At 36.2% G+C, this 11,673-nt stretch overlaps 1 protein-coding gene across 3 annotated transcripts in view; it reads right to left on the bottom strand.

Annotated features, from left to right (window-relative positions):
- Positions 1-2,801: 2,801 nt before the first annotated feature.
- Positions 2,802-11,673, bottom strand: part of PPP2R5E (protein phosphatase 2 regulatory subunit B'epsilon) — a 71,441-nt gene continuing 62,569 nt past the window's right edge. For 2 of the 3 annotated variants that reach the window (XM_054400323.1, XM_054400324.1), the window contains exons 9-14: positions 11,619-11,672; positions 11,464-11,514; positions 10,638-10,757; positions 9,459-9,586; positions 7,128-7,229; positions 2,802-5,005 (exon numbers count right to left, since the gene is read on the bottom strand). In XM_054400323.1, the coding sequence (XP_054256298.1) occupies positions 4,906-5,005; positions 7,128-7,229; positions 9,459-9,586; positions 10,638-10,757; positions 11,464-11,514; positions 11,619-11,672 (555 nt within the window). In that variant the 3' untranslated portion in view covers positions 2,802-4,905. The remainder of the gene's footprint in view (positions 5,006-7,127; positions 7,230-9,458; positions 9,587-10,637; positions 10,758-11,463; positions 11,515-11,618; position 11,673) is intronic. The other variant, XM_054400325.1, reaches the window with a different exon arrangement.

Below are 11,673 nucleotides of genomic sequence, written 5' to 3'. Positions count from 1 at the left end.
GCACAAGAACTGAAACAGTAGAATGATACTATAGAACAAGTTACTTCAGCAGCTGCAAAGTGTAAGGTTCAAAGGGTTTACAAAGAACAATATGTGGCTCTTTTCTGTACCCACTGTTCTTTACCTCCCCCACAAGCATGGTTGTATGCAGTACAAGGATATTCATCATCAGGAGAGGACCTTTAAGAAAAAAAAAAGTAACACCTTAATGAAAAAAGAGCATTTACTATGGCAAATCTGGCAGAAACTTAAAAAATTACCACCTCCCTCCTCTCCTCTTCCACCCCCCCACCCCCCCCCCAAAAAATGTATCCTTATATTTAAATACCTGCTAATGGGTATCTGACTGCTGGAAGCTCACCATTGAAAAGGTACAAGAAGTTAAGAGGAAAGAAAGGTGGAATAAAAAGCCAAGCACCTGAAAAACACTTCATTGCTTCTTTATTTAGATGCACCCACAGTACAGAGCCTCTTGAGCATGTGTAAAAGAAGAAGATTACACTTTTATAGCTGGGAGCACCATTAGTTAGTTTCTTTGAGACCATTTTTAAGAAAGTAAACTATTTCCAAAGAGTGACATTTGAATCCAAGAGTTTAAGACCTGCTTGTACTTTATCCAGAGGTGGAAGGTGTTTTCCTTTTATTATTACTTTGAGCAGAAGACATTTTCACAGTCTGGTTAGACCAGTCTGTATATTTTCATATGCACCTTTTAATATATATAAAAAATGTTCCATTCCCCCCCCTCCCCCCAACCCACAGACAGTTAAATGCATCAAAGATTAAAAACAGCAATGGACCAGAGCATTCCTATGGGGAAAAATGAACCTTTGCTGCCCTCTCCTGCTTAAACAATGAAATGCTAAAATATTAAGATCTATGGATCTAATGCTAACCTTTAAACAAAAAGCATGACAGGTCATTCGCTATACTACAATCAAAAATAGGACAACAACAAGAAAAGTATTGGTACTATTTATATTTGAAAAATCCTCATCATTACATGAGGTTATGAATACAACATATTTACAGGAAGCGATCCAAATAACAAAACCTTGTATTCAGAGAGGTCATGATAAAAAAAGCACGCTTCTGTGGATGGGAAGCAACACTCAGATAAAAGGTTTCAATCAACGTTAGTTCCATTCTGTTTCAAGATACTGTATTGTAGACCTCAAAAAGAAAAACTGGGTTATACAAAATCTGCTGCACATGTCAACTAGAAAGACTAATTGGTGACTCACTTCAGAGCTGCTAAGGGAAGCAGGTGAGCCAAACTAAAAAAGCCACATATAAATAAAAACATTCTTCAATCTTGCGCTTTGTCACCTTTCTTCTGTTTTAGGGCAACTGCTTCGGGATGATGTCGTTACACATGTAAGAGAGAAAAGGCCATCTTTGTTTTCCAAGACAGAACTGGGGTTGGACCTGATGATCCCTTGAGGTCCCTTCCAACCTCTGATACTGTGATACTGTGTAAAAGCAAATTATTTGTTTTACTTGGGGGTAGAAGAATCGAGTTTTTCCCCCTCCTCACAAACAACAAAGAGGTTTTTAAAGCTCCTGATATTTTCCTTTCCAGAGAGTGAGAGAGCCTGAGGCTGTACTTACATATAGTAAGTACAGCTGCTGCATTTCTTACTTTGGCAGTTCTTGGCTCTAACACCCTCAATTATTCCATATATAGGAGGAGCTAAAAAAATAAATCCTTTTATTTATGCTAACAAAACCAATATTACATTTACCATAAGCCTGCTAATGAATGCTCCAATGGCATTAGAATACTTTTTATTGAAAGCATTCCAACATTTGGAAGAGAGACAAAAACTACTCAAAAGCAATGAAAACAGTAAGAAAGACTTGCAAGATGAAGAAAGCAATGTGTGCTCAATTTAAAGTACGTGAGAGTAACTTTACTTTTACAGTTGTTATATCCCCATGACCTGATGCAATGCCCTACTATTGAAAACGCAGCTTCTTCCTTTCACCAGAGCATTCAATCCCTTCTCCTGAAACCAATATGGTACAGGACCCGAGTGACCACCCAACAACTGCTGTACACGCAGTTACTAAAGACGTTTACACAAACAAAAGGTAGTTTCTAGAACTCAAGAAGCAAACAAAAGCATAATTAAATGGACGCACTGATCATGCTTGGGCCCATACGTTGCCGCCTTCTTTGCCTACAACTCCAACTGATAGCAACAGGAGCTCTGCAGAGTGGCAGGACATCACCTTTGGATTGCGGCAAACAGTGGATCCCGGGGGTACAGTTGTATCAGAGTGGCAAGTGCTTCTTCAGGTACATCGCACAGTGCAACCCTGTGCCATGTCAGCCTTTTAGAGTCAAGTGACTAATATCACATCATCTTGTTCACTTTAAAGAAACATTCCTTCTTGGAAGTGATAAATCTTCTATAAACTTTAGATACTCTGCACCATCCCCACACCAGAGGTAACATCAGAGGTTAACAAAATATTGCAACCCATCAGGTTCTCATCATTTTTGTATGATCAATACCAGAATGTCACGTGAAAAACCAAAAAATAGTTATGAACAAACAACACCTACCTAAGCTCTAAGTACAGGACAAGGTGCTTTTTCTAATTTCATATTGTTGTGGTTTACTCCACTACACAGAAAACTTTAATCTTTTCTCCTCCCTTCTATCTCAGGTTTTCACAACTGAATATAGTCTTGGAGCATGAGTCTAGGTCCACTGTAAAGTATGATCATTTCACACAGAAATCACACTAGCAGGTATTTTTTTGGTAACAGAAATAAAAGACTGTCAAAATCAATGGGCTAAGGGACATGATTTGTTATAAATTTATTTAACCTTCAGTATTTCAGCTTGCACCTTTGCTTCAGCACTTTAAAATAAAATGTTTCAACCTTGACAGTAACTGCCTAATTTACATTGCGTCCCAGTCAATGTTCTTGAAAGAAGCTCATATTAATCCCATTTAAAGCATGTTGTGTTTGGTGTTGCGTGACTAGTTCCACTGTTTTTTTCCACAATTAACAGTGTCAGGTTCTTACAAAATCGTTGAGATTACAACATTTGTGTGCGCAGACCCAGGAGTACAAACTGTGACCTGATAATCCTGAAACAGTCAGTAGTCTGGAAGGGAATTCTTTTTAACTCTTTTCCGTGCCTGAAAACAAGAAAACTTCAAATCCTACTGCATATTTAAATGGTAGGAAGAAAAATAGACAAGCTTGTATTTATACTGTATTTCTATCAATGGTAACAGGTCATAAATTCATGTTTGCAACTATCACAAAGACTCATGAACACCAACTCAGTTTTATACTCTAAATACTGCTGGATTGATGGTTTAGGATTATCAATTCACTGTTGTCATATGTCTAGAACAGTTCAAAAGCATCCTGGAGAAAAATCCTGAAACACATACCTTTTGGTATAGAATAATGCAACTGCATTAGCTAAATATATACTGTACATAAGTCTTATCAGCATTTTACCTACCAAAGATGTAAGATTCCACTTTCAAATACAAAGCAGATAGCCAATAATGCATACTTATAATACAGCCCTCCTCTTTGTTTTTGCATTTTTTTCTCTTTTGTTTTAAACAATTTGGTCACAATGCACCTTTGATATAAAAGCATTTTAAACTTTATTATTAATACTCAGAACATTAGGATTTCCAGAATTTTTTTTTTTTCAGTAGCATTTGTAGAACCACTTTTGGTAACAAATACAGTAGTTAGGAATGAGCATCCAGATGAGAATGCAGAAGTATATTATCCAGAATCCTTTCCAGCTAAGACCATAGGGCTGGTACTGTGATGAGTAATAGTACTAGAACCACAAAAACACTATAGTATGTTTCTTAGAGGCTACATCCTCTTTTGCTGGAACACTTTATAAATACATATTAAAAAGTAAGGCAACAACTCCAAACAGTTCAAACTGCTATCTCAACTTCCAATTAGATCCATGACCACTGGAGATCAATTTCATGCTTGCACTGTTTAGTGTTTGTCTTTATTCTTACGAAATGGTCCAATAAAAACATACTGTAACAATTTAGCAGTTAGTATTTCTAAAATATCTCGGGTATGTGTCTCCAATGCTGTGTCGCTAATACTGGTTAGGTACTGAAGTCCACCGTGTTACCACTGCCCATTTTTAAAGGATTGTAGACACTAATTTGGATTTGCAATAAATAGGTGCATGAATCCAAAACTGCCTTTCCCTACTATGTTTATCACCTACTTGTTTTTTAACTCCTAATGTTCAAATTAAGGAAGCACCAGAGACACTCTGGTACTTTAAAAAAAAAAAATGCTCACACCAGTAAACAAAACTTTTATTCAGGGCCTTTGTTTTTCATGGCCCTGATCTGAATGGACATTCAATTCATGAAGATGTGCAAAAGGAAAAAAAGTCAAATTACAGTAAAGTTATCCAGAGAAGGAGGATGTTACACAAACTCATAAGGAAATGACAGTCTTTTTTCTCTTTTACTATAAATACACTGAACATTTTAGCAGAAAGACAAGCTAAATTTTAAGATTGTTCACATTTGAAAGTTGTATTATACTCTCTGCTAACGATAAATAAGGAACAGGTCCTGACAATGGAATTTGACATTGCAATTTTCATTAACAGATCTTTGAAGACTGGTTTTAAAGAAGGGTTAAAACAATGATTATGTTTGCAAAGTTCTGAGAAGTCCATCTGCTGTCCAAACTTTGGATTAAAGTCCTTATTTTTTTCCTTTACTTAGAGACAGGTATATACAGTGCTGTTGTAATAATGAAACAAATGTGAAATCTACTGTAAAGTTGCACAATACAGAAAACTGTTGCTCCATCTTCTACTACATAAATGTGTGACTCCACAGGTTAATAATGCTGTTGTGTTTTTTTTGTTAAGTTGGAATTATTCCATCACGTCTAAGACCTCTCTTCAACTCCAGATCCTCCAGTTTTTTCCACAGTTCTTCACGTTCTTTCTCTTTCTTCTTCTCACTGAGAGATTAAATAAAACAAATAGTTAGCAGGAGAGATGACTGTAGAAGGTTTATGTTATAAAATAAATAGTTGACATTAATTAGCAGCACCGATTTTTTTGAACACAACTGCAATTTTCCTAACTTTTTAAAATGTTTGTTACCTGTGTAAGTATCACTACAGATATCAAATTCCTACAAGATCTATGGAGCATTTGCTTTAGCTTCAGGCTTTAATGGCTGATTTGATCAAATTAAACAGCTAACCTAACACTTCCTGTCTCTGCCATAGCTTACTTTGAATAAATCTCCTTAATACTGCAAGGCACAAAATGCTTTGCATTTCTGCTACATCACTTTGTAGGTTCATATGAAATGGAAATCTAGTAATTACAGAGACTGAGATTCACTGCCAGTCACATTAGAGAATTCTTGAGAAAAAAAAAACCTTTCAGCAGAGTAGGAACATTCCTACACATCTTGATTCAGTCAAAATGCAACATCTGGCTCATTTATTTGTAATTTTGATTTCCCAAGAGTATTTTTAACATACATTAAAAAAAGAAATACGAACAACATTCAGATAAATCCCTGAAGAACAGTAAAGCCCACTGTGACTAGTAATTATTTAAAATTAAATATAAGTGAAATAGTCTGACACTTTCAGGCTACTTACTGATATTTATCTTCTAATTGTGAAATACATGCGTGTTTACCTAAAAGACTGCTAGAGGATCAACTCATCCAACTTACCTATTTGACCTATCAAAGTCATTAATATCGAACAGTTCTTTCCTCAAGCTTTAAGTGGACCCTTTGAAATGTGGTTTAATTAAGATGCTAAAGATTCTCCGTAAACATTGAAGTAAATATCCCAGTTTATACATTTATCTGTATGTTTTAAAATTACTAGCAGTAAGAAAAAATAGTGAAATGGTTAGCACCAGTCTTGATAGGATACAGTGTCAGCAGGTGCAAGAACAATTCTTTGCGCAGTTCAGTCAATGAACGTCACTCATTATCCTGACACAGGACATACTACACCAGTGCCTAGTCTTGTTAAGAGCAGAGTTCCCCATCTTAAGGGGCAAAGTGCAATCACAAATTGATTTCATTCACTGATGTCCCTAAGTAAACAGCTGGATTACATGACCAGTCCTAAGATTCTCTTCCTTTTCTGCTAGAAAACCATGCAGTGTTGTTATACACACCAATCTAAAATTTATCTGACATGTTAGCTCAAACCTATATCCAAGTCCCTAAAAGTAACATACTGTAATAATGAAAACAGTACAGACTTGAGTAGAAATTTTTGTATTTTGCAACAACCACGCAGAACAAAAGGACAGTGTGACTCCAGTCACGCAGTTCAAAAAATACGGCCTCCAAGTGACTTTAGAGCCTATACCAGCCTAACAAGATCTGACAGCATACAGTACTCTTTGCCTTGCTTAGGGGAACTCTGAGTCATGGAAAAGGTATGACTTAAATGAAGTTGCAAACTCTTCAGAATTCCCAAAATTTCCTCATGTTTTTGCCCTGATGCTTTGGATTAGCTGAAGCTTTTGAGGAAAAATGTTGCACTGTAATTGGAAAAGGAAGATTAAAGAAAACAGAAGAAATACAGAAAGCATTTTACTAGGGTAGAACTAATGATCATATGAGTGGTGTATCTAATGGATCCTACACGCTAAAAGACTCAGATACAGCAGATACTCTGAAGAAGTAATGAAAGGGCTGAGAGATGCCTCTTTGCTTTAGATAAAAATCTAGCCTACAAACAGTAGTTTGTAAAATCAAATTTTAGAGGTTTCCCTCATGTTTATTTCCAAAATTCAGTGTAACTTGTATTTAAGCAAAGAGTTATCTTTAAACCCTCGCTTTTATTTTATCATTGCAGATCTTGATACATTTAAGTCTTTTGGAATACAGAGTCAAAAGAAATTCCATGGGGAATCAGGATTCCCAAGCAGCCCAATGGATACTGCATTTCACAAGGAGAAGGCTAAAGGGTATGCAAGGGGAAAAATGAGGCATTGGATCTATTATGTGTGAGATTATGCAACTGCATCTGAATGTAAGGGAAAAAACTAAACAGCAGGCCTTATGCACAGCTGACAAAAAAAGCTTTAAAAAGTTACCGCTGACGATCTGACTTGTAAGTGGCTGTCAGCTCATCAAACATGGTGCTGTTCATTTCCATAAATGCCTTCAACACATTGTAGACTAAAGCCACAATAGCCCTGCGAAACATTAAAAAAGAAAAAGAAAGGAGTCTATTAGTTTCAGGTGATATCAAATGCAAAACCAGTGTTTCTCCAACCATTTCTGCTCTTTCAAGTATGATAACATGAAATTTCTTTTGATTAACATATTTAAAGGTGAGAATCAGCTTTCATATCTTTACTTAAATGGAGGAAGCCAAAACTCTAGGGTAAAAGGTAACAACAGAAAGCTATTACATATAACTACAGACTCTTTCCTCATGCTGTGGAGCAATTCTGAATGCAACTCCAGGGATTCAAATCATCAATGCTGGCAGAAGGGATAGAATTTAAACATGAAATGGAAGTGATTCATATTTCTAAGGAGCTGAATATTCAGTGCATTTATACTAAATACAAGACTGTATTTTAAGAGTAATTTCCTTGTACTCATACATTCACTTAGATATGGTAAAAAACTTCAAAAAACCAAACCCCACAAGTCCTTCAGATAAGTACTACCATATCTGTATAAAACTGCATGGTTTATGTATATAAAAACATATAAAATATATGTAGTGTCTATAGATCTATATAGGTATATTTCGAAGTATTTCTACAAAACTCTGCCTACTTTGCTTATTGCTGTTCCCAATCTCACCCAAAAGCCAATACAAAAGATGCTTATTTGAATTTGAGTTGCTCAGCTGCATAAAACATGACAGGCAAGATCTGTTCATGAAGGACGAAATGATGTATAACAATAATTTCAAAAAGACATCAATGGCATTCTGTCTCACAAGGGTTCAAGAAAGGCAGAAGCAGCTTACTCTTTTATATCATCTGACTGGATGACTCATCTAAAATACACTACAATGTACAAAATAAGATGGGTCTGACAATAGTCTAGAGGCCAAAACTCTCTGGAAGAGTTGAAGATAAAGAAACAATAAAGGAAACTGAATAGGTAGAAGGAAAAGAAACACATTTTGAAAACTTTCAAGTAATTTGGAATAGATAATCAACCAAGAGATCCAAGTTCCTGATCAGACATGGGGCTTACTAGGAAACAGCTTTTCAGCCAGGAGGCAACCAACCAGCATTTCAGGTTCCAGAAACCTTTAGAGCACATCCATACAGCAGACAAACTATGTGCCGTTTCCTACACACCCTTGTCTATCATTCGCCTCTTCAATAAACTTTCCTTTTTGTTGCCAACATTTGAAAATGTTCTTAGAAAGGTTCTTTAAATGCCTTCTTTATTTTACATGTATCATAATGTGCTTGTGTGTCAAAGGCACAAAATTCCTGCGGGTATGAAAATCACTAACTGGGATACTGGAACATCCTCATTACCAGAAGCATCCCCGAGCATGTTATAAATGGTTGGGCAGGAGCATTGGCAAGCTGGAGATCATTAATGCAGTACTATGCTGTACAAAGCATCTTTGTGTGACCAGTTCTAGGCTAGGTATAGAACAAGAATACTAATGTTTGAAAAGATGAAATATTTTACAAACACTTTACAGTAAAGGTCTTACATCAGCTGGGACCTGACCATAGCACAGCTTATTAAAAATACTGGGTTTAATGAACAGTGACCACCTTGACATAGGAAAACTTTTCAACTTAACTATAGAATATATGACATCTAACTGCAATTGCATTTTTCATTAGAACACTTCCTACTAGGTCACTCAGTTTAAAAATATAAATACCAAATGAAGAGGGTATCAATATGAAGGAACTGTTTTATTACTGCGCACAATGGAACAGCTGAATTTAAATAAATTTAGAAAAAACAATCTAACCTAAGAATCTAGTGATGTCTAATTACTTCATAGATGTTGATTAAAAAATTCTAGGACCAGTATGATCCATGACATAGTCACAAAGCTTGAGTAATGCAAAGCAATTGTCTTCTAGACAATTTACAAATCAGGCTGAAGACGTTAACTAGTTTATAAAAAAATGGTGTGGGAGAAATGCTCGATGAGTAACACACAATGTAACATCTAATTTTTCTTTTTTTTCCAGCTTGTGAAAAGATCTATTTTTATTCCATTTTTGTACACATACCAGATAATTAAAAACGTTTTGAGGTAAGATCAAGCATAGATTAATTTATATTGGCATTAACAGAGCTGCACCTGCCCATGCTAACTTTGGATTTGGATCTCTTCCATTCAGATGTTGCTCTGTTACCACTCCCTCTATTTATCAGTGGCATATCAAACGTTAAGATAAAGTGTAATGGCAAAAACTTACGGATTCCAGTGCTCTTTAGAAATCCTATAAAGGCTGGAAAACATGATGGGAAGTATAACATTGGAATTCTCCTCTATCAAACTCATGATGTATTCATTATTCCAATAATACAGTGCTCTTTCAGCCACCTTTGAGTCAAAGGAAAAAAATAATAGCGATTCAGATACCTAAAATTTTGCCAATTTCTAAAGGGAAAACAAATCATAGCGAAATTTCATGAAGATAAATTAACAAGCCATTATCTTTGGAATTAAAACTCTACTTTATTCAGTAGCATAACATGCACTAAAGGAATTAAGTTTTTATCCTATAATTCAGATCCCACAGCATCCACTCTCTCTTTCCCCTGAGCAGTGTGTTGTTACTCACTGAAGACCAGGTGCAGACACTGCATTAACGCTGCAGCTGTGGAGGGGAAGAGCAGACAGACTTTCCTTCACCCCTTTCCCTTAATCCTGTGACTGCAGTCAGAAGGAAGAGAGCAGTGCTAGGATACCAAAGGAAGTAGACAGGGAAAGGCCCAGTAGCTGGGGAGAAGCTGTGGGGGTAGGAGGGGAAAACACTGCTCTAAATGATAGTAAAAACAAATGTAGTTCAAGGAAGCACCAAAGTTACAACTGCCTTTGTGCCAAGCTAGGTCACTTAGCTTATATGGAGATGGCACAAGCCAGGAATCCTCTCTCCACATATGTTCCCATTCAAATCCTACTTATTCTCCTTCTTCTCGTTATGCAATGGGAAAGAAACAAGCTATCACTTCTATCACCTCTAACTAGAAAACTCCTTACAGAAGGAAGGAGGAAAACATGAATGCTGTGTAATACTGCACTAAGAAAGAGAGCAAGTAAATCCTACAGAGTCTATCAGTCCAAAGGCCATATGGTGAGTTCCCATCACCTACAAATCAGGACTCAAAGGCTTAGGTACAGTTCAAGGCCTTATGCAGCTCAGAAGGGAAACTTCTTCACTGTAAACCCAGAAACATCCGTGAAGTTACTCCTGGGCTTCAGAACTAAACTTCCATTGCAACACACCCTCCTCCACAGAAATCCAGAAGAAAAGTATTTAAAACCATGTAACATAGAATAATATTTATACTGTGAGGGGCGGGGAAAGGGGTTGTTGTGTTTGAAATTGAAACTACACATTCCTACACAAACAGTAACATTTACCACTGACCTGAAAATGAGGGCTGGAGACACACTTGGCAATTTGTTTAAACAAGGGTTCTTGGATTTTGACAAACTGTGACGGTTCGATTACATCCAAGATTTCCTCCAGCTCTCCTAGGAACATGACCTAAAAATAAGGAAGTAAGCATTGAAAATAAAACATCTGAATCAGCAAAATGCTGGTAACTATCCAATTCTACCATTTCAGGAATAATGGAAGCCTCGTGAGCTCTGCGAGACTCTCTCAAAAACAAATCCATGCTGAAAACATATCCTCGTTCGGATAAAGATTTTGGCTAAGGCTTAAACTTTGTTAAAGTAGGAGAGCCTCTTAATTTTACCTCATTTTTGGAAATAATATTCAAAATAACAGTTTTGCCGTGTCAAAATCTCATTAGGGAAAATCAGATTTGCGTCATGAATTTGAAATGCAAAGGTCAAACTGTACCTTTTACATGTTTAGTAGGCAAACATCAGACAATAAAATACCTTTCAACCTACCTGGAGAAATACTATCCTCACAATTCCAAACCTACAGAGTTTTCCAATCTAAAACCTCAACTATGTTTATCTTCTCCTTTCTAAAACAAATTCTTTGCAGAAGAGTCAGTATTTATTTGATGAACAGAAACCATGAATATCAACTTTTTTTCTCTTCAGAGACAAAACTGACCAGAACAACCAGAAATCAAGTATGGAAAAATCACCCACAAGAATCAATGCCAAGATCTACTGCAGTATGTGTTATATACCTGGAAATATCTAAAGATGCCCTGCCTATTAGACAATAGAATAAAATAACTTTGTTTTGCTAATACTAGAATATCACATACCTCTTTTTGACTGCAGGTTTTTGGCCAGAACTTCATTAAACCTCTAATGACCTAAGTTAGAAGGGGAAAAAAAAAGTTGTGTTTTTTTTTTTTTTTTTACTTTTCTCTCAATTGAATGAGACATTTATGATGTTAAAAAACCATGAAAGACTTACTGGTTCTGTGAGTGAAGGGTCTTTCTCCAGAAACTGTACTATGCAATATGCCAGC

This window comes from Indicator indicator, chromosome 4, assembly GCF_027791375.1.
Source record: "Indicator indicator isolate 239-I01 chromosome 4, UM_Iind_1.1, whole genome shotgun sequence".
In the NCBI taxonomy this organism is placed as follows: domain Eukaryota; kingdom Metazoa; phylum Chordata; class Aves; order Piciformes; family Indicatoridae; genus Indicator; species Indicator indicator.
Note: the sequence above shows the minus strand (reverse complement) of the source record. Positions and strands in the feature narration are given on the sequence as shown.